At 43.5% G+C, this 24,171-nt stretch overlaps 1 protein-coding gene and 1 long non-coding RNA gene across 2 annotated transcripts in view; one reads left to right on the top strand and one right to left on the bottom strand.

Moving 5' to 3' along the window:
* Positions 1–4,944, top strand: part of MAU2 (MAU2 sister chromatid cohesion factor) — a 111,518-nt gene extending 106,574 nt beyond the window's left edge. The window contains exon 19 of the mRNA XM_029613829.1: positions 147–4,944. Coding sequence (XP_029469689.1) covers positions 147–221 — 75 coding nt within the window. The 3' untranslated portion in view covers positions 222–4,944. The remainder of the gene's footprint in view (positions 1–146) is intronic.
* LOC115097786 lies at positions 3,830–24,037 on the bottom strand. Its single transcript, XR_003858332.1, has 2 exons — positions 23,714–24,037; positions 3,830–4,067 (listed from the first exon to the last, which is right to left on the bottom strand). It is a non-coding gene; the product is annotated as an uncharacterized LOC115097786 (long non-coding RNA).
* Positions 24,038–24,171: the final 134 nt, after the last annotated feature.

Raw genomic sequence — 24,171 nt, 5'->3', positions numbered from 1 at the left:
GCATTCAAGTCAAGTGATGGTCTTCTGTTTCACTTTTGTTGGCAAGGAAAGTCAAGTCAAGATAAAAGCCACGCCTTCAGCAGGTTGGCTATGTAGGACATTTTAAAAGTACGATTAATTCTACATATCTCTTTCTTATCTTGCAGTGGATAGATGGACCACCTCCTGTCCAGTTTCAAGCTCAGAATGGCCCTACTACAAGCCTGGCTAGTCTCTTGTGAGAGACCATAGTACTTCCTCCAAGCCTCGTGAAGAGTGACTCTGCCAGACCTGGCTGCAGCACTACTAAGTAGTGCTGTATGCTTTTTAAACATAAGCAACCTTTATTTCTTTTTAATAATTATTATTTTTCTACCTTAATGAGAATTAAATCTCTGCATTCCGTGTGCCCTCTGGTCTGCAGCAAGAGCCAAGTGGTGTTCAGCTGTAGAGATGAACAGACTCTGGAGCAGGGGTGGGCAGGATTGCTGAAAATGCACATGGAGAAGAACAGTATCTTTTTCGGTCAGGTAACATGAGCTGCAACAGTGGCTGCTCTTCACAAGAGTTTTGCAGTGCACACAATCAGCAGGAGAGGCTCACCGAAGAGGAAATGTTTTTTTTAAGGCCATATATGAACTTTCAGAATTAGAAAACAGTCGTGGTTGAAATCTTCCCCCAGGATGTATCTTGCAGTTTAAAAGTTGATTTTTCTGTGATTTGGGATATGGGGAAGCGGGGGTTTGGTATACACGAAGAGAACCCAAACTTCTTCCCTAGTGGTACATCAAAACCCTGCATGGCCCATAGTTTGCCACCATGGATGCCTGCTAAATGCCAAAGGAGGGATAGGGACAGTGAGTGCACTGCATCCAGCTTCATGAACATTACTCGATATCAGCAGGCCACTCTTTGGGCCATACTTCAGTCTAGCGGAGGAGGCGGTGCTGGAAGGTGCAAGCATAATGAGTGCAAGTCTTTTCTGCCAGTTTTCCCTTAGTTGAGGCTTTTACCGTAGATCAAGATTAATAAAACAGAAAAAAGTTTCTTAGAGTTAGAGTGGGAAGGACATTCTAAGCTGCTTTTAAATAGATGGCATTTCAGTTTCTGATCTGGCTGTTTTTCTTCCTATATTATCATTGTTTATTCTAGACTAAGCATGCTGCCTTATGCAGCTTTCGGGGGAAGGAAAGGCAGCTTTCAGATTTGGTAAGACATTGTCTTGTTGCAGGTTATTCAGCCTAAAGCAATTAGTTTCAAATTGTGTTACCAGCTCAAGAATTCTATGCCAGTGGGGTGGTAGAAGCCTGGCCACAGCCCACACGCCTGGCTCTGCTCTTGCTGCATCAGTGAATCACCAGCGTGGCAAAAAGGAATCAGCTGTTACATTTCCAGTCTTGAGTGAGGTGAGATCTTGCAGCTTTCCCAGGAGCTGCACTGAGGGCTGTGGGATTTACAGGGATTTTGGAAGATGGTGAATTCTGGTTTAGCTCCTGGGAAAGCTGCAGTGAGGGCTGCAGGATTACATTTTTGGTGGCCGGCTGGAACTGTAATTGCTGAGCACTTGTTTCCAGCTTCAGGACACTAGAATTGTATGACCTGCTCAGATCTTTCTTTCAGAAGCAGTTTTTTTTCTTCTCAGTAATGGTGGCCGTGCCGGCCATGTCAGGACAGTAATGTAGAGCCCTCGTCCCTCTGCATTTGGGTCATGAAGCGTTACTCCTGTTGAATGCCCACTAGTGTGGGGGAACAGTACTTTCCCTTCTCAAGTCACAGAACGCTCCCGCTTATACTGAAGAGTGGGGAAAACTACTCGGACATAGTCTCTGTCCTTCAGAAAACCCTTCCCCACTAACCCTCCTTATAAAGTTTTTTATGAATTCTCTTTTTACTTACTGTCAAAGAATCAAGGAAGAACTAGCCAGTGCAGCCCGTGCACAGATATATTTTTATACATCGCTTTCAGTCAATGGCCATAAAACATTTTTGTTGTTAATGATGCATTTTTCCAGTCTTTTGAACAGATATTTTTTCTTCCTTTTTTTCCTTAATAGGTTATCATGGATTCTTAATAATATATTGCGCTTTTATTAGCGTTTTTGTGAATGGTTGTTTAAAACAGAACTTTCTAAAACTTTTTTTTTTTTTTACGATGTCGACAGTGGGGTCAGATGCTGTGTGAAAGGGGGATGCTTCCTATTTTGTTGTATCTGCTCACTGTCGAACTATGATTTTGGGGAGGGAGGTGGGGTTGTTTACTAGTTTAAAAAACAATGTATTTTTAAACAGACTGTGCAGAGGAAAGGATGACTGCAAAAGCTGGGAGTAAAGGGCTTGAGGCTCGCATGCCACCTTCTACTGCATAGTAAAAGTATAAAAATACATTTGCAAAAGCTGGTTTGGAAGAGAGTGTATAGTGCACCCATAACCAAACCAAAGAAGCACTGGCATTACAACATGTCTTAGTAACATAGAGCAGGACTTCCAGGGAACTGCTCCCTGCTTAGGAGAGAGGACACCTTACTGGACAGAAATGTAGTTTTTTTTCCCCAGACTTCTCCCCTCATTACAGTGCATTTCTGTAAGAGATGAAGACCCTGGGGGCCTGCTGAGAGGTCTGGGTGAAGCCAAACTTGCATTTCATAGAGGTAGCTGGTACAAGTTCCTGACTGGTATAGCTTAATCTTCTACTTGAGTTAACTGGAAACCGGGCTTTAAAAATGTTCCCATTCTGCAGGGTGACAGCCCTGCTGCACCCCAGCTATTTTGGCCATTTGAATGGCTGTGCAACATTTTGATCTTTGTGTAAAGTTACTCAGGATGCCCAGCTCTCCCACTGTGTGGTGAGAGTGGCTGTAGCTCCTCCAGGGCTCTGGCCATCTCTTGAGTGCAGTGGGATTTAAAGTGGGCATACATCATGGCATTTTGCATCAATAGGAAGATTTAAGTCTCTGTTGCAGGATTGAGTTGTAATGCTCTTGTATCATCCCACCTGTTGCGGACAGTGATGTCTTTCACCCACACTTGCTAACATCTTGTCTTGGAAGCACTGTTTGCAGAACCTTGTACAGTTTATTTTGACTACATGTGTATATTAAATTATTTAATACCTAGATGTGTGCTTATATTAGTTGCTACTTATGGAGCATTTTTTTAAAATTTGAAATCTCAATTTTAACTCTTGTTTTTAAAGTACAGTGTGTGTCAGATCAGTCATCTAAACAGAAAGCTGACTGCTGAAACTGAAGTTTACAGTTTAAAAACAAAAAAAAAATCCAACTCATCTTTAAATACCTGCTCCTGTGTTCAAAGATTACTTTTTTTTTTATTGATTTCATCATCTTAAGAAGATCCTCTTTTCTAACTTTGTTTTTCTATTTTAAAGGCAAAATCTCCTCCTTTGTGCTGCAAACTGTACAGTTTCCATCGAAGCTGTTTTGTAAGCAGTTTTAAACCAGACTAGTGAAATTATACAGAAGCATTTAATCCTTGCCCTGTAGATAATGTAAAGATAATGTACAGAAAATTCAGTTTGAGGACACAGTGATAAGTATGTTACCTTCTTTCCATGCCCTCTGTACAAATATGTGAAATGAGGTGGCTTAAAATGCCATTTTCAGTTCATCCCCCTTTAAAAAGAAATGAAATGTTTGCTCATTGAAATTCTACTAGCAGCTGTTCTAGAGCACTGTTCAATTACAAAATGCACTGAAAAAATATCTAGCAAAACCTAGCCAGATCTTCCTTCTACTTCCAGCAGCCCCTGGCCAAGTCCTGTAAAGAGAAGCAGAGATTCATTTGACCCTGAAATGGATCAGAAAGAATTGGACAAGTATTAGACAAAGCTGAATACATGATTAAAACTCCTTTTTTTATTTAATAATAAAAAAAAAAAAATTGTACAGCTTGCTGTCACACAGGAGACTTGCTTCTGCCGTTTGCTTGAACCCTGGATTCAATACCGTCCTGGCCCAGTGGAGGAAAGGGGAAGCCCCCTGCTGGCAGATGAGTGGCACTGCAGAACTCTCTTTTCCAGAGGGGGCATTTTTTCAGCTCTTAGCCAGCAAGGTGGACTTAAGTCACCAGGCCTAGTTAAAAGGGGGAGGGGGAAGAGTGGATAAAAAAAGGAGGGAGGGTTAAAATCTCACCAAAAGTCTGTAGGGCTAACCCATAACATGCACTGCAGAGCTTTAGCTGGACAAAAGCAGGCTGAGGGAGGGTAACACAAGCTTCTGGTAAAGAACTTGTGGAGCCCAGGACTTATAACATGCTTCAAGTAGAAATATAGCTGCCCTTAAGAGTGTGCTCTAGAATGAATGCCAGCATTCAGACTTGTATTCTACACCTTGAAAAAAAAAACAGCAATGATCAGCAGATGCAGAACAAACATGTCAAACCACCATCGAGCCCCTTTCTCTAGGCTCTAGGGCAGATGTCAGTAACTTGATTTTGTTTTAAATACAGAGGGTCCTAAATTGTTTTTATCATGTACATACAGCTTATGGTGCTCTCTCTCTCTGTCCAAGGGATTGTTGTTGCACAGCATTTTGTGAAAGCTGCAAGTGTTTTTATGCCCTGATTACAGGAACTTCCCCATGCCTTTCTTAGTGGGAAGGAGCAGATATTCTGTGTTCCACTTCTACAGGATCCACAAGTGTTTAGTGCAGACAACCATTCCTTGGTATCTGTGTCCTTAGTACATTTTGTTTGTATAATTATGTTTGCTACAACAAAATTTTTAATGTTATGTCAGGTATGTATAATGTATTTTTACAGGTTTCTAGTACTCTAAAGTAAATGTGAACTGTAACATCTGCCATTGCTTTTAACAGTTTGTAAATACTGCAATGAAGTTTAGAGGCTTGAAACATAACCTTAGATGTTAGCTTGGCATTGCAATTTGGTTTATTTTGTTTTCTATATATTAGAAGAATTTTTAAATAAAACAAAAGTTTAATTTGGTCATTGTTCTGGTTTTTAATGATAAATAGTCCTAAACAGTTGTGTCTTTGGCTTCTGTATAGGACTTTAACTCCAAGCCTGGTTAAAACTGTAACTGAATTACCAAGCAATATCAGAGTTAGAACATAAGAACATGCCATACTGGGTCAGACCAAGGCTCCAAGCCCAGCATCCTGTTTCCAACAGTGGCCAATCCAGGCCATAAGAACCTGCCAAGTACCCAAAAACTAAGTCTATTCCATGTTAACGTTGCTAGTAATAGCAGTGGCTATTTTCTAAGTCAACTTAATTAATAGGTAATGGACTTCTCCAAGAACTTATCCAATCCTTTTTTAAACACAGCTACACTAACCACATCTTCTGGCAATAAATTCCAGAGTTTAATTGTGCGTTGAGTGAAAAAGAACTCTCAGATTAGTTTTAAATGTGCCACATGCTAACTTCATGGAGTGCCCCCTAGTCTTTCTATTATCCGAAAGAGTAAATAACCAATTCACATCTACCCGTTCTAGACCTCTCATGATTTTAAACATCTCTATCTTATCCCCTCTCAGCCATCTCTTCTCCAAGCTGAAAAGTCCTAACCTCTTTAGTTTTCCTCATAGGGGAACTGTTCCATTCCCCTTATCATTTTGGTCACATTCTCTGTACCTTCTCCATCGCAACTATATCTTTTTTTGAGATGCGGCGGCCAGAATTGTACACAGTATTCAAGGTGTGGTCTCACCATGGAGCGATAGAGGCATTATGACATTTTCCATTTTATTCACCATTCCCTTTCTAATAATTCCCAACATGCTGTTGCTTTTTTGACTGCCGCAGCACACTGAACTGATGATTTCAATGTGTTATCCACTATGACGCCTAGATCTCTTTCTTGGGTTGTAGCACCTAATATGGAACCTAACATTGTGTAATTATAGCATGGGTTAATTTTCCCTATATGCATCACCTTGCACTTATCCACATTAAATTTCACCTGCCATTTTGATGCCCAATTTTCCAGTCTCACATGATCTTCCTGCAATTTGTCACAATCTGCTTGTGATTTAACTACTCGGAATAATTTTTTATCATCTGCAAATTTGATTCTCACTAGTCGTATTTCTTTCCAGATCATTTATAAATATATTGAAAACTAAGGGTCCCAATACAGATCCCTGAGGCACTCTACTGCCCACTCCCTTCCACTGAGAAAATTGTCCATTTAATCCTACACTCTATTTCCTGTCTTTTAGCCAGTTTGTAATCCACGAAAGGACATCGCCACCTATCCCATGACGTTTTACTTTTCCTAGAAGTCTCTCATGAGGAACTTTGTCAAACGCCTTCTGAAAATCCAAGTACACTACATCTACCGGTTCACCTTTATCCACATGTTTATTAACTCCTTCAAAAAAGTGAAGCAGATTTGTGAGGCAAGACTTGCCTTGGGTAAAGCCATGCTGACTTTGTTCCATTAAACCATGTCTTTCTATGTGTTCTGTGATTTTGATGTTTAGAACACTTTCCACTATTTTTCCTGGCACTGAAGTCAGGCTAACCGGTCTGTAGTTTCCCAGATCGCCCCTGGAGTCCTTTTTAAATATTGGGGTTATGTTAACTATCCTCCAGTCTTCAGGTACAATGGATGATTTTAATGATAGGTTACAAATTTTTAACAGGTCTGAAATTTCATTTTTTAGTTCCTTCAGAACTCTGGGGTGTATATCATCTGGTCCAGGTGATTTACTATTCTTCAGTTTGTCAATTAGGTCTACCACATCTTCTAGGTTCACCGTGATTTGATTCAGTCTATCTGAATCATTACCCATGAAAGCCTTCTCCATTAAGGGTACCTTCCCAACATCCTCTTCAGTAAACACCGAAGCAAAGAAATCATTTAATCTTTCCGCGATGGCCTTATCTTCTCTAAGTGCCCCTTTAACTCCTCCATCATCTAACAGTCCAACTGACTCCCTCACAGGCTTTCTGCTTCAGATATATTTTTAAAAGTTTTTACTGTGAGTTTTTGCCTCTACGGCCAACTTCTTTTCAAATTCTCTCTTAGCCTGTCTTATCAATGTCTTACATTTAACTTGCCACCGTTTATGCATGATCCTATTTTCTTCTGTTGGATCCTTCCAATTTTTGAATGAAGATCTTTTGGCTAAAATAGCTTCTTTCACCTCCCCTTTTAACCATGCCGGTAATTGTTTTGCCTTCTTTCCACCTTTAATGTATGGAATACATCTGGACTGTGCTTCTAGGCTGGTATTTTTTAACAATGGCCACGCCTCTTGCACCTTTTTACTTTTGTAGCTGCTCCTTTCAGTTTTTTTCTAACAATTTTTCTCTTTATCAAAGTTTCCCTTTTGAAAGTTTAGCACGAGAGCTGTGGATTTGCTTACTGTTCGTTTTAGAATAAACTACTGGACTTAAATATTTTGTTTTGTTACTGTCCTATTAAGGGTAAAATTTCCCCTTAATAAGATGAAAAAACAATATTGGACTATTTTCTGACTTCCCAGAACCAAAAATTGTCTTCAATTATTACTAATATTTTGAAAAGATTAGTAGGATTCATACATTTTGCATACTCTTATGACATAAGACATAAATTCGAATCCGCACACATTCCCCTCACACAAGGCGTACCCCAGGGCTCCTCTCTATCGTCCACCCTCTTCAATATATATCTACTCCCACTCTGCCACTTACTCTCTAAACTAGGACTAAAATTCTTCTTATATGCAGATGATGTATAAATACTTATCCCCATTCAGAAATCCCTCAAAGAAACCCTGCTTTACTGGGAAACATGCCTTGCATCTATCAATTCCCAATCTCCACCTTGCACTCAATGCCTCAAAAACTGAAATCCTTATACTAACAAATCAACCAATCGACTCTATCCACCAAATGATTCAAAACGCCTCACAAACTCACACACTACCGCCCACTGTTAGAGACTTAGGAGTCACCCTAGACAATCAACTAAGTTTCAAATCCCACATCAAATCACTTCTAAAAGGGGGTTTCTACAAACTCCAAATCCTCAAAAAACTGAAGCCTCTCCTCCACGCCCATGACTTCCGCACTGTTATGCAGACCACCATACTATCAAAACTCGACTACTGCAACTCCCTCCTCATAGGCCTCCCGGCCTCCACTATCAAACCCCTTCAAATCCTACAAAATACGATGGCTAGAATCCTAACAAACACTAGAAAAACTGATCATATCACTCCCATACTACACGATCTCCACTGGCTCCCCATTACCTTCCGTTCCCAATACAAAACACTCACCATCCTTCATAACACGTTACACAAAAACAACTCTCTCCCTGGCTCGAAGATATGCCACACTTCCGTCAAGCCAACCGCCCCGCCAGAAACTCCCTTTCAGGCACCCTCCACACCCCCTCACTCAAAATTGCTCACCTCACGACCACCAGAGAAAGAGCCTTCTCCATTGCTGGCCCCACCCTCTGGAACTCCCTTCCTGCCGAACGCCGTTTAGAACCATCCCAAAAAGGGAATCAAAACTTGGCTTTTTAAACAGGCCTACCCCAACTCCTCTCAATCCTAATCAGTGACCTCTTCCAAACCACTTCAGCTCCCTACCCTGCCCCTTACCCCCCCCCCGCCAACGTTTTCCTCTGAATCACCCCAGCTCTCCTTGCCCCACATCCATCCCCGCACCCCCTCCCCACCCCAGCTCTATCTCCTTCCCCGCTCCCTCCCCCCTTTACCCCCTGCCATCATTTGTACATAAGTTCATATATCTACCTAATATTGATTATAAGTTCATATGTTTATTTAATTTTAATATGGATAACCAAAACATCCATTTAGTTCAACCAAATTTTATTTTGCTCGTTGATCTTCTATAAAAATGTACTTTCATTTGTTATCTATTGTCAAACCCCCTCCTTAAAAATCCTACCTTAGATGCTAATGACCCCTCCAACTATCGGCCCATATCCAACTTGCCTTTTGTATCCAAAATCCTCGAAAATGTAGTCAATACCCAACTCTCCGATTATCTGGAAGACCATAGCATCCTGCATCCCTCCCAATTTGGCTTCCGGAAAGGTCGTAATACTGAAAACCTCCTGCTAGCTATCACTAATACAGTTCACATAGGCCTGGACCAAGGAAACTCCTATCTACTCGCCCTCCTAGATATCTCCGCGGCCTTCGATACTGTCAACCATCAAATCCTCCTATCCCGGTTGTCAGAGATAGGCATATCAGGCACAGTACTCTCTTGGTTCACATCATTCCTCACCCACAGAGAATACCTAGTTAAAATTAACCATTCTCAATCCCCACCCATCCCCCTCATGCAAGGTGTCCCACAAGGCTCCTCTCTATCCTCCACCCTTTTCAATATCTATCTCCTCCCCCTCTGCCACCTATTCTCGGACCTCGGGCTCAATTTCTTCCTGTATGCGGATGATGTGCAGATCCTCATCCCCATTCAAAAAAACCAAAGACACTCTGCAATTCTGGGACTCCTGCTTAGCCTCCATCTTAACCAACCTCCAGCTCGCACTCAACACAACCAAAACAGAAATTCTCCTCATATCTAACAATCCTGAACTCACATCTCAAACCTCATCCAACGTCCCCACCCCCTCCGACTCCCCCCTGCCACACTCCCTCCCCCTGGTACCATCCGTAAGAGATCTAGGTGTAACATTAGACCAACACCTCAACTTTAAACCCCACATCAAATCACTTCTAAAAGGGGGATTCTTTAAACTACAAATTCTCAAAAAAATAAAACCCCTCCTCCACGCCAAAGATTTCCGTCTAGTTTTGCAGTCCACCATTCTATCAAAACTAGACTACTGCAACTCCCTCCTCATAGGCCTCCCACACTCTACCATCAAACCCTTACAAATCCTGCAAAACTCCATGGCAAGAATAATCACTGACACCCGAAAAAGAGAACATATCACCCCAGTCCTAAAGGATTTGCATTGGCTCCCCATCCCCTTCCGCATAAAATACAAAACCCTCACCGTTCTTCACAATGTACTCTATAGCAACAACCCCGCCTGGCTCAAGGAAATGCCACGCTTCCGTGCATCCAATCGCCCATCCAGAGCCACCTTAGCTGGCACCCTCCACACCCCACCGCTCAAAACTGCGCATCTCTCCTCCACCAGAGATAGAGCATTTACCATAGCAGGACCCACCCTATGGAACTCACTCCCCACCTCACTCCGCTTCGAACCCTCCCTACTCAACTTCAAAAAAGGCATCAAAACATGGCTCTTCCTGCAGGCCTACCCCGACTCTAACCAAACCTAACCCCCCTGCCCCATCGCCACTCTACGTCCTGCCACACCTCCCTACAAGAAAAGGTTAATTATGCAATCTATGAAAATGTAAGGATTTTGTTAATGCTGTTATTCCACTAAGAATATTGTTAAGACTTATTTCAGTTCCTATCCACTTTTCTCCTCTCTCTCCTACTCTTGTTTTTCACGCCCCTCAGGCTCTAGCTTTCTCCCTACCCCCCTCTCTCCCTTTTCCTCCTCTGCTCCCCTTCCCCTTTCCCGGTTATTTGTAATTTCTATTTCCTTTTCTCCATGAGTTTGTGAACTGGTATGATGTGTCCCACGAATATCGGTATATTAAAAGTTCATTCATAAATAAATAAATATCTATCCTGCTATCATCGTTCATTGTAATTTCCTTTCACAGTTACCTGTAAACAGACATGATGTGTCCTACGAATGCCGGTATATAAAAAGCTTTAAATAAAATAAAATAAATAAGTACTTTAGGTTCTGTTTGGCATCTGACGTTCTTATGCAGATAAGATGAATGTTGGTTAAACTGCATGACCTAGCTCCATCAGGTCAGGGATAGCCAACAGGTTGGTATGGCCTAGTACCAACACCCACTTATCACTAAATCTTCATGTATAACACATACTGTTTAAATAGAGGATAAAAGATTGTTCATTTAAAAATGCAGGTACTCAATGTTCCTTTACATATAATTTATAATATGCAATTAAATTTATAATGTTCCTTTACAAATAATTTATAATTGTGCAATTAAAAACCTGTACTTCCCTTCAAGAGTGTATCCTCCAAAGTCTGATACAGCTCTGTTTCGTGAAAACTGCATCAAGGGTTCCATCCATTCTAAGATCTCATTCTTACACTGTCACCAAAGCATGCTGCACTTGTAGGCTGCCACAGCATACTAACATTTCTATCTCTTTTTCAATTGATGCTGCAAATCTTCAGCTCAATGTGCAGTGGTCAGAAAAGCAAATACAATATTTATTCACAAAAAAAAATCAATAATAAAAACTATCTTAAGGGGGCCGGTAGCACATGGCTGAGGTGGTAGAACATCACTGGATACAGCTAGAAGCTGAGCTAGGACTGGATACAGATTGGGGCAAGGTAGGGAATGGATACTAAGAACTGGGCAGGGCACAACAAGAATGGATTAGAACTAGATAAGGAACAGTGAGGCCCAAAGGCCACAGTCATGAACCAAGGTAAGAGCAGCCAGGTCAGAGGGCCAAAGATGACCATCTGATTGAAGTAGTTCAGGAACTGACTCAGCTGGGCATGAGGAGATGGCATAGATAGCTGTTGGGGAGGTATCATTGCAGATAGGGTACAGCGAGGCTGCACAGCAAATGCAGTGGTGATAGTATCTATCCATGGTGCAAACACCTTGTATTGTGTGCAGTGCAGTAGTGGAACTAGAAGAGGTACAGAGGAGGGCTCTTCACTTTGGAGAAAAGATGGCTGAAAGGAAATATGATAGAGGTATAAGTTCTTGAGTGGGCTGCAACAGGTAGTTATTTGTTCTAATAGACTAGGACAGTGGTTCTCAACCGGTGTGTCGCAAACCACACGAAGGTGTGTCACCACACTTCCTGGTTCCCCGCTGACCCCCCCCTACCAGAGCACAATAGGTCCTACACCTGGACTTAAAAAGCTGACAGCCCGGGCAGAATGCAGCAGGACAGCTGGAGTCAGCGGTACCGCCATGCTCTCTTCTTCTCGCGGCCCGGAAGAGGAAGTGGTGAGCAGCAGATGCATCTGTGGGAAGAAGAGGCCATGCTAGTGCGGGCAGTGTCTGCATGAAAAAGAGAAGAGATGCGGCCTGAAGAATGAGCAGCGATGTCAACCCCCGCGGCCAATGGGACGCCTTTCTCCACAAGGGCTGAAAGTGAAGGAGATTGCTGCAGCCACTAGTTGGGGGGGGGGGGGGGGGGGAAGAGTAAATGAGCAAGCATATGTGTTTGAGGTGCTGTGTGTGAGTGAGAGCATATGTGAATGATTGAGACCTGTATATGTGAGTGTGTGTGATTGAGAGCCTGTGTGAGAGCATGAATGGAAGTGTATGACTGAGAACCTGTATGTGTAAGTGTGATTGAAAACCTGTGTGTGTGTGATTGAGATCCTTTGTGTGTGAGAGAGATCGTGTATGTATAAGTAAAAGAGCATGTGTGTCTGTGTGTGATTGAGAGCTGGTTTAGGTGAGGGAACATGTGAGTATGTGATTGAGCCTGTGTGTAAATTAGAGAGAGTGCATGTGTGTAAGCATGTGAATGAGTCTGTGTGAGAGAAAGACAGCATGTATGTGTGCAATTGAAAGCCTTGTATGTGTAAGCGTGAAAAGAGACAGCATGTGTGTAAATGGAGAAATTACTTACCTGATAATTTCGTTTTCCTTAGTGTAGACAGATGGACCCAGGACCAATGGGTATAGTGTACTCCTGTTAGCAGTTGGAGACAGATCAGATTTCAATCTGATGTCAGCCCCTAGTACATATACCCCTGCAGGAAATGCAGCTCTTCAGCATTCTCCTCGAAAAGCATTGTGGATATATGTGTGACTGACTGACTGGTTAACTTGCATAACTTCATAACTTGGTTAAATGTTAAAACTTGATTAACTTGAACTGGTTGATTAACTATAGCTGGAGACCGCCAGTGTACTCAACCGGAAAGCGTCGACACCCGGCAGGGTGGACGCCCTAGGTAAATGAAAACATGGCTTACCCTTGAATTAGTTGAAAGACCATGCGTAACAGCAGCCAAGGGTGGGATGCTGAGTCCATCTGTCTACACTAAGGAAAACGAAATTATCAGGTAAGTAATTTCTCCATTTCCTAGCGTGTAGCAGATGGACTCAGGACCAATGGGATGTATAAAAGCTACTCCCAAACCGGGTGGGAGGCTGGCCATGACCCACTTAGTATTGCCCTTGCAAATGCCGTGTCCTCCCGAGCCTGAACGTCCAGACGGTAGAATCTGGAGAAAGTATGGATGGAGGACCATGTAGCCGCCCTGCAGATCTCGGCAGGTGACAGCATTCTAGTTTCTGCCCAGGATACTGCCTGGGCTCTGGTAGAATGGGCCTTGACCTGTAGAGGTGGTGGCTTGCCAGCTTCTACGTAGGCCGCCTTTAACTTCCTTGATCCAGCAGGTGATGGTTGCCCGCGAGGCCGCTTCCCCTTTCCGCTGTGAAGGACGAAAAGGTGGTCCGTTCGTACGGGTTCCGACATTTCCAGGTATCTGGATAGGAGTCTGCCGATGTTGAGGTGACGTAGACTGCGGGCTTCTTCGAATTCTTCAAGCCATCCGTCGTTGGTATCGAGATGGTCTGGTTAAGGTGGAAGTGTGAGACCACGTTTGGGAGGAAGGAGGGAACCGTGCATAGTTGGATGGACCCCAGGGTGAGCCTGAGGAATGGCTCACGGCAGGACAGTGCTTGTAGTTCCAAGATGTGGTGGGCTGAACACACTGCCAGCAAGAACACCATCTTTAAGGTTAACAGGTGGAGGGACAGGCCTTGGAGGGGTCTGAAAGCGGTTCCCGCTAGGAAGTCCAAAACAAGATTGAGATTCCACAGAGGTACCGGCCACTTTAGTGGTGGGCGAATGTGTTTGACTCCTTTCAGGAAGCGTGACACGTCCTGGTGAGTAGCTATGCTGTTGCCCTCACTCTTGGAGCTGTAGCATGACAATGCGGCCACTTGTACCTTGATGGAGTTGAGGGACAGACCCTTCTGTAGTCCATTCTGTAAGAATTCCAGGATCACGGGAACTTTAAATGAGCGTGGCTTGATGTTGTGGTCGTCGCACCAGGCTTCAAATACTCTCCAGATCCTTATGTACGTTAACGATGTGGAGAACTTGCGTGCTCGGAGGAAGTGTCCATTACCGCCCCCGAGTATCTGCTCTCTCAGGCGGGCCCTCTCAATGGCCAGACCATAAGAGAGAATTGAGCTGGGGCCTCCTGGAGGATCGGACTTTGTTGTAGCAGGTCCCTGTGTGGGGGCAGGAGTAGAGGGTTCCCTGCCAGCAGTCTTCTCATGTCTGCGTACCAGAGTCTTCTTGGCCAATCCAGAGCCACCAGAAGAACTAGTCCCTTGTGTAGTTGTATCTTGTGAATGATCGCGCCCAATAGAGTTTCCTCTGCTTTGCAGTACTAGGCCACCATTATCAGTTGCGGGCATGCCCTTTGCCCTGGCAACTGCCCCCAGAACATGCTCCAAAATTATGGCAGTCATAACGGCAGTACTGAGCAAAGAAGGGATCCTGTTGCTCCCTTACTTAGACGATGGCTGATCCAGGCAAAGTTACTGGAAGAGAGTCTCCAGGTACTCCGTTGAATCGTGAACATGGACAAGAACAGGATCAAGCCCTCCCAGTCAGAGTACAAGCAGATTGTGATAAATTGCAGGAAGACCTTGTGAGACTGGAAAATTGGGCATCGAAAGGGCAGATGAAATTTAATGTGGATAAGTGCAAGGTGATGCATATAGGGAAAAATAACCCATGCTATAGTTACACAATGTTAGGTTCCATATTAGGTGCTACCACCCAAGAAAGAGATCTAGGCATCATAGTGGATAACACATTGAAATTGTCAGTTCAGTGTGCTTCAGCAGTCAAAAAAGCAAACAATGGTGGGAATTATTAGAAAGGGAATGGTGGAATAAAACAGAAAATGTCATAATGCCTCCTTAGACACAAAGGGAGCCACACATTCCTCTCAGGACTAAAATTAAGATTCCAGGAAGGACATATCTTCCACACCGGAGGATGCAGATGCTTTGCCCCCCCCCCCGAAGAAAAATGCACCATATCCAGATGAGCGGCAAAGACAGCTCAAGGCTGCAACCTACACCTTGAGAGAGTTAAAGGCCAAGTCCTTCACCAATCCTTTCTACAAAAAGGTTAAGATGTGTGCTACTGAGGCCCGAGTAGGTCTTACTCCCAGACCCGTACACCAGGACTTGAAGACTCCACATGCTCACATAGGCCAAGGAAGTGGAGGTCTTTAGCCTGCAACAAGCTGGAGAAAAAAAAACAATTTATATATATATTATATATATTTTTTTTTCTCTCCCCCCTCCGGATATCCTTTCCCTCTTAAGCGCTTCCTCTCAAAAGCCAAGCTGCGAGACAAAAGCAATCGGCCTGATCCGAAAATATTGGACCCTGACGAAGAAGCTTCAGTAGATGAGTGAGCAGCAATGAACCGTCTACCGCCAGATTGATCAGGTCCGCAAACTACAGCTGCCGTGGCCACTCCAGTGCCTCCAGGATCACTTCTCTCAGGATGACTTTCTATCCGCTGTATCACTTTGTCCACCAGCGGCCACGGGGAAACACAAAGAAGAATCCCTCGGGGCCAAGGTAGGTCTAAGGCAGGTCTAAGGCATTGACGCCTTCTGCCCCGTGTTCTCTTCTGCAAGTGAAGAAGCGGGGTGCATTGGCGTTCTGTAGAGAAGCCATCAAGTCCAGGCAAGGAGTACTGCACCTGCGACATAGAATATCCATCACTGCCTCTGACAACTCCCACTCCCTGGGGTCTAGCTTCTGGTGACTGAGAAAATCCACTTGAATATTGTCCACTCTATGTGAGACACTGCTAGCAATGCCAGATGCTGATCTTCCCAGAGAAAACAACTGCTGGGCCACCGCCCGACTCTTGGTTCCCCCTTGTCAATTGATATAAACCACAGTGGTTCCATTATCCGATAAGATAAGCACTGGGTGGATGTGTAAGAGGCAGAAAAGCAAGCAACGCAAAATGCACAGTCCTAATTTCTAATCGATTAATAGACCAGGACGCCTCGTCCTTGCACCATTGCCCCTGGCTGACTGACTCTGGCACACCGCACCCCAGCCGGAGAGACTGGCATCAGAGGTAACTACCACCCATTCTAAAACATCCAAGTCCACTCTACAAATTAGATGACCCCAACCAAACCACCATGAAAGACTTGACCTCGCAGCCTACTCTAACGACAGCGGAAGATGAAACTGTTCTGACAAAGGATCCCAACGGCAAAGAAGAGACTTTTAAAGAGGCCACATGTGCAAAAGCCATAGAACCTAGCACCTGAATGTAGTCCCACACCCTAGGCAACCGCAACATTCAACAGCCTGCAGACCTGCTCCTATAGCTCAAGAATGCAACCCTCGGTAAAAAAAAACAAACCTTTCCTAACCTGGTGTTGAAGGCACTCCTAAGAACGCCAGAACTTGAGATGGGCGAGATGACTTTTTGCCAGATCCATGACCCAGCCTAGAGCCCTCAACTGCTGCAAGACCTGAGAGACAGCTTGACTGCAGAGGTCTTCTGACTTTGCCTGAATGAGCCAGTCGTCCAGATACAAGTGAACCAGAACATCCTTCTTTCTGAGCACCGCCGCCACAACCATGGTAAATGTACCTGGAGCCGTTGCCACAACAACACCGCCGCCACACCATGGTAAATGTACCTGGAGCCGTTGCCAGACCGAAAGGAAGGGCACAAAACTGAAAATGCTTCCTGAGGACCATGGTGATCTGGATCGATTCTTATGTGCATGTATGCTTTGGTAAAGTCTAGAAAATCCAGAAACTCTCCTTTGTGCACTGCTGTAATGAAAGAGTACAGGGTTTCCATGTGAAAACTTGGAACCCTGAGAGCCACATTCACCTTTTTCAAATCCAAAATTGGATGGCAGGACCTTTCCTTTTTTGGTACCACAAAGTATGTGGAAAACCTTCCTGTTCTTTGTTCCCCCATAGGCACAGGAACGATAGCTCTCAGCCTCAGTAACTGATCCCTGGTTTCTTGAATCACCTTCCTTTTGCTGAATGGGGCACAAGGGGAGACCATGATCAAGTCTTGAAGTGGTCGAGAGGATTCTAACACATAAGTCTCTTATCAAGCTTAGGACGCACGGTCTGTTGTGATTCTTGGCCACTCCTCATAAAACAGGGTCAGTCACCCCCCCAATATGAGAAACAGAGGAGTGGACTGGGAAAGGTATGCCTGACCGCATGGCTGACTAGCCCCAGCAAAGCAAAACTTATCCAGCACCTCCCTGGCTGCTATATCACTGCCACTCTGCTTGTCACCTTCATTTATTTATTAATTTTCAATTTTTTTTTTTATTTTAATCAGAATTATAAAACAGAGGGTACTTCCCTGTGTGGCAGAACAGCTGCATCATGCCAAGAGTTCTCCTAGGGGGGAGGGAACTGGCCCCACCAGATATCCAACCCAAGTGATGAAAAGACAGAGCCAGGCAAGGGTCCCCCAACCCCCTGCTCCTCCACCTCAGAACTATATTCTTTGCTTTTCCTTTTCTTCTATTTGGACTGCAGGATTTGCACCTATTCCATCTGCTGGAGACAGAGAAATACTGAGAGATTGCAGGTGGCATACTAGGATGTATGGCAGTGTCAGTGAAACTTTGTCTCCATCTGCTGAAAGGGAGGCAAAAGCCAGGAGTCTGGACTGATCTGGGTATGAACAGGAATCGGTTTTAAACTGAAAATGAAGGATCCTAAGCATAAATAATACCAACGCACTGTAAAAGCAATTTAAGAAAACAAACAGTCTGTTTTATTGATCAGCAGAGTCTTAGTAGGATATGATATATTGTTTCTTGGTCCTATTCAAGGGAGTTCAGCACATGGGCTTTTCATACCACAGGACAGTCCATAAGAAAATGCCATACTGGGTCAGACCAAGGGTCCATCAAGCCCAGCATCCTGTTTCCAACAGTGGCCAATCCAGGCCATAAGAACCTGGCAAGTACCCAAAAACTAAGTCTATTCCATGTTACCATTGCTAATGGCAGTGGCTATTCTCTAAGTGAACTTAATAGCAGGTAATGGACTTCTCCTCCAAGAACTTATCCAAACCTTTTTTTAAACACAGCTATATTAACTGCACTAACCACATCCTCTGGCAACAAATTCCAGAGTTTAATTGTGCGTTGAGTAAAAAAGAACTTTCTCCGATTAGTTTTAAATGTGCCCCATGCTAACTTCATGGAGTGCCCCCTAGTCTTTCTACTATCCGAAAGGGTAAATAACCAATTCACATCTACCCATTCTAGACCTCTCATGATTTTAAACACCTCTATCATATCCCCCCTCAGCCGTCTCTTTTCCAAGCTGAAAAGTCCTAACCTCTTTATGTCTTTCCTCATAGGGGAGCTGTTCCATTCCCCTTATCATTTTGGTCGCTCTTCTCTGTACCTTCTCCATCGCAATTATATCTTTTTTGAGATGCGGCGACCAGAATTGTACACAGTAATCAAGGTGCGGTCTCACCATGGAGCGATACAGAGGCATTATGACATTTTCCGTTTTATTCACCATTCCCTTTCTAATAATTCCCAACGTTGTTTGCTTTTTTGACTGCCGCAGCACACTGAACTGACGATTTCAATGTGTTATCCACTATGACACCTAGATCTCTTACTTGGGTTGTAGCACCTAATATGGAACCCAACATTGTGTAATTATAGCATGAGTTATTTTTCCCTAAATGCATCACCTTGCACTTATCCACATTAAATTTCATCTGCCATTTGGATGCCCAATTTTCCAGTCTCACAAGGTCTTCCTGCATTTTATTACAATCTGCTTGCGATTTAACTACTCTGAACAATTTTGTGTCATCTGCAAATTTGATTATCTCACTTGTCTTATTTCTTTCCAGATCATTTATAAATATATTAAAAAGTAAGGGTCCCAATACAGATCCCTGAGGCACTCCACTGTCCACTCCCTTCCACTGAGAAAATTGTCCATTTAATCCTACTCTCTGTTCCCTGACTTTTAGCCAGTTTGCAATCCACGAAAGGACATCGCCACCTATCCCATGACTTTTTACTTTTCCTAGAAGCCTCTCATGAGAAACTTTGTCAAATGCCTTCTGAAAATCCAAGTATACTATATCTACCGGTTCACCTTTATCCACATGTTTATTAACTCCTTCAAAAAAGTGAAGCAGATTTGTGAGGCAAGACTTGCCCTGGGTAAAGCCATGCTGACTTTGTTCCATTAAACCATGTCTTTCTATATGTTCTGTGATTTTGATGTTTAGAATACTTTCCACTATTTTTCCCTGGCACTGAAGTCAGGCTAACCGGTCTGTAGTTTCCCGGATCGCCCCTGGAGCCCTTTTTAAATATTGGGGTTACATTTGCTATCCTCCAGTCTTCAGGTACAATGGATGATTTTACTGATAAGTTACAAATTTTTACTATTAGGGCTGAAATTTCATTTTTTAGTTCCTTCAGAACTCTGGGGTGTATATCATCCGGTCCAGGTGATTTACTACTCTTCAGTTTGTCAATCAGGCCTACCACATCTTCTAGGTTCACCGTGATTTGATTCAGTCCATCTGAATCTTTACCCATGAAAACCTTCTCCATTACGGGTACCTCCCCAATAATCCTCTTCAGTAAACACCGAAGCAAAGAAATCATTTAATCTTTCCGCGATGGCCTTATCTTCTCTAAGTGCCCCTTTAACCCCTCGATCATCTAACGGTCCAACTGACTCCCTCACAGGCTTTCTGCTTTGGATATATTTTAAAAAGTTTTTACTGTGAGTTTTTGCCTCTACGGCCAACTTCTTTTCAAATTCTCTCTTAGCCTGTCTTATCAATGTCTTACATTTAACTTGCCAATGTTTATGCTTTATTCTATTTTCTTCTGTTGGATCCTTCTTCCAATTTTTGAATGAAGATCTTTTGGCTAAAATAGCTTCTTTCACCTCCCCTTTTAACCATGCTGGTAATCGTTTTGCCTTCTTTCCACCTTTCTTAATGTGTGGAATACATCTGGACTGTGCTTCTAGAATGGTATTTTTTAACAATGACCACGCCTCTTGGACATTTTTTACTTTTGTAGCTGCTCCCAGTTTTTTTCTAACAATTTTTCTCATTTTATCAAAGTTTCCCTTTTGAAAGTTTAGCACGAGAGTCTTGGATTTGTACACTGTTCCTCTCCCAGTCATTAAATCAAATTTGATCGTGTTATGATCACTATTGCCAAGCGGCCTCACCACAGTTACCTCTCTCACCAAGTCCTGTGCTCCACTGAGAATTAGATCTAAAATTGCTCCCTCTCTCGTCGGTTCCTGAACCAATTGCTCCATAAAGCTATCATTTATTCCATCCAGGAACGTTATCTCTCTAGCGTGACCCGATGATACATTTACCCAGTCAATATTGGGGTAATTGAAGTCTCCCATTATTACTGCACTACCAATTTGGTTAGCTTCCCTAATTTCTCTTAGCATTTCACTGTCCGTCTCACCATCTTGACCAGGTGGACGGTAGTATACCCCTATCACTATAGTCTTCCCCACAATGTCAGTTTCCTCCAGGATCAATATTGCTACTAGAATTGCATTGCTTTTGAGGAATTTGATCAGTCTGTGATGGCTTTCTTCTGAATCAGATTGAACTGTGATGTCATCAACCATCATGAAAGCATGAAACCATCATGAAAGCAAGTGCCAGACCTTACTCACATCCATTTGGCCAAAAATGGTTGGTCACTCACTGCATTGCAATTCCAGAACAGTTTTAAAGTTCTAAAATCAGAGGATGTGCCCTGATAAGCCACTTACTTAAAAGTTGATCAAATAATGTGTGTATGAGTACCGGAGCCCACTTGAGGTGAATTCATTCTGTAAAACTAGTTATAGAGTTAATGAAATGATCAAGGGTATGCAAAGTGACAATGAGACCCTGCAAAGTATTCTCTGAAACATGCCACTAACTTGGAGCAATCTTCAGACAGCATCTTATAACCTAATGGTCATCCTCAGCAAGAAACAGTAAAAATCCATCACAGGATAATGGGAAAAACTGCAGATGTCATGGCCTTTCTTCCACCTGATCTAAGACATGGAAACCTGGGTACTGAAAAAGGTGCAATGTATCCAAAATTTAAAAGAGGTTAGGTTACCATGTGCCGGAAACAGTCTGGCCACAAGAGGGAGTCATTTTAACTGTTCATTTCTTAGCACACTGGTTCCTGTATTGTAAAACTTCAAAGAACTGTATACAATAACTAGTTCCTAGATGTTCCTAAGGCAAAGTAATAGGTGATCTTGCAGTTATTTATGAAAGCGCAAATAAAAACACAAAAATGAATGAAACTGGGTCATTATCCTGTTTTAGATTTAAACAGCTAAAAAGTTGACATTTCAGTTCTATCTTTGACCTGTTTTATAGCATAACTAAGATGGACAAATTTACAAGCCAATAACAGTACAGTGCGCTCCGGCAGAGCGCACTGTTAACCCGCGATTGGATGCGCATTTGACGCGCTAGCTTTACTCCTTATTCAGTAAGGAGTAATAGCGCGTCAAACGCGCGTCCAACCCCCCCGAACCTAATAGCACCCGCAACATGCAAATGCATGTTGATGGCCCTATTAGGTATTCCCGCGCGATTCAGAAAGCAAAATGTGCAACCAAGCTGCACATTTTATTTTCAAAAATTAGCACCTACCCAAAGGTAGGCGTTAATTTTTCCAGGTACCAGGAACGTGCACAGAAAAGCAGTAAAAACTGCTTTTCTGTGCACCCTTTGACTTAATATCATGGTGATATTAAGTCGGAGGTCCCGAAAGTTAAAAAAAGTTTTAAAAAAAAAATGTGAAAATCGGCCCGCGGGTTAAAAACCGGACACTCAATTTTGCCGGCGTCCACTTTCCGAACCCGCTGACAGCCTCCGTTCCTGTCCAAAAAGAGGAGCTAGGGATGCGCTAGTGTCCCTAGCACCTCTTTTTGCCACGGGCCCTCATTTGAATACAGAATCACGTGCACAGGAGAGTGGCCTGTGCGTGCGCCGGGAAAGCGGGCATTCGCCCGCTCTCCCGCGACTTTTACTGTATCAGCCTGTTAGTTGGTATTGAGATTCACAGTTTAAAATATAAAGCTGGAAATTACTGTGACCTGATAGATGCTTATGTTACTGCAGTGCACAATATTCATTTTATTTCAATGGTTTTTCACCACGGGGGTGTTTATATAGCAGTTTGCATGCATTCCAGCTTTTGCTATGAGCTTAAAGACAATATAGATACTTGAACGTGGCATCTGTCTTGTGCTGCATGAGGAGGAAGATGGCAAGGAATTTTCAATGGGAGCCAGGCAGGCACATGAGGAGATATTAGGGACAGCGATGCAGCAGGGTTGGGGGAAGAGCTTGGTCACGTTATATTTACAATAAAACAGTCTAAAGCTATTTTAAATATACAACTACTCATTGCCCTGCAAATGTTATGTGGGTATCAGCTAGTTCCATAATAAAAGCTATGTTGCCATGTCTGCTTTTCACAGAATGTCTCAGACACTGCTGTATAAACTGAAATAGGATTTTGGTCACATGTCACATGTGTGACCCTTTACATGGCTGTTTTCCTGGGCTGAAGCATCACTGCCCTGACTAGCTTCAGAAAATACCTACCCATGAGCACTGCTGTGTGCCACCGGAATCCAGGGTTGCCAACCGGCTCCAAATTTTCAGGACAGGTTGATCCGGTCCTGGTTTTACTCCCCTTCACACAGGGAATGCAATAGGTAAATCAGAATAAGTCCTAGTATGCAATGGGGGTAAAACCAGGACTGATCAACCTGTCCTGAAAATATGGAGCCAGTTGGCAACCCTACCTGCATCCCTTTTGAGTATTCCAGTGTAGTTTATAAAGTCATTACAGATCTACTGAGAATTATTTGTGGCTGATCTGTAAGGGATAATTAATGGAACTTGAGATATTCTGAAATCTATTTTTCCTCATTTATATGCTATTTTTTTCCACAATCTAGTCATAAGTTCCTTGTTCCTAGCAGCTGCAGTGGGCTTAGGAGATGATAGACCTGGTGGCCGATCAGGAGTCCACAAAATTATGCAACAAGTTTTCTTAAGGTGGAAATTTTTGCCCATCTGATTTACCAAAGCATATTAACTGCAGGTTCAAGAATAGGGCCAAGTAAAATCGAAAATGTTTGGCTTGCAAGCCATCCAAATTAGGCCTGTAAGGGGCCCTAAATGACTCTCTTGGCCAGGAACATTACTGCCAGCAGATTTATAGAAAAACACTGGATTAGGTATTTTTAATAGATCCGAAAAAAAACTAAATCCTCTTTCCCTTAAAAAGTGAGATTTTGCAGATCTGCATTTTTCTTTAGAAGCCATGTGGACTTTTTTTTTTTTGTAAGTTCATTCAAAATTGTAGATCTCTCACACCTGGAGAAGAAGCGAGGGTCCAACCTACTACCTGTTTGGGAGCGACCTGATACATCGTGCAAGTCAGTGCACGCCAGCAGACAAGTGCTTTAACGTAGCCTTGTGTGACAGCCAACTGTAGTGCTGCCTTAGTTCTGGACAGAAGAAATCTGGACTTCTTTTGGTGCAATTTACTAGTTTCCGGAAGTTGGCAACTAGATTTTACACGTGGATGTCCCGGCACTTTACCTTTCTGGTAGCGCCGGTTCCTTCTTCCGATTACCCCGCACGAGCATCCGGAGGAGAAATATAACTGTCATAAAGGGCGCGTGCGTTCTTGCGCTGGCTGGGGGATGGGAGGTTAAATGCCCGGATCACATTCTGCACAACTCCGACACGTACCATCCTGTCCTGGCCCTGAGCCAAAGCCACCCGGGTGCATGACGGGAAGAGCCCCTGATCACCACTTTAAGAAACCCCTCCGCCCCCACGACTGGGCGTGGGGAACACGCACAGCAGTTTGATTGACACCTTTCAGCATGGATCCGACGTTTCAACTCCACCTCTTCAACTTCCGGCCTGGGCTTGCCTCCCGTCCCCTTTACCCCCCCCCCGGCTCCGCTCCCATTGGTTAACATCCTCAGGCACCGCCCGGCGCCTATTGGACCGTCTCCCTGCCTCTCAGGGGGCGGTGCCAAACGCGGAAG

The sequence above is a fragment of the Rhinatrema bivittatum genome, chromosome 8 (genome assembly GCF_901001135.1).
Source record: "Rhinatrema bivittatum chromosome 8, aRhiBiv1.1, whole genome shotgun sequence".
In the NCBI taxonomy this organism is placed as follows: Eukaryota; Metazoa; Chordata; class Amphibia; order Gymnophiona; family Rhinatrematidae; genus Rhinatrema; species Rhinatrema bivittatum.
Note: the sequence above shows the minus strand (reverse complement) of the source record. Positions and strands in the feature narration are given on the sequence as shown.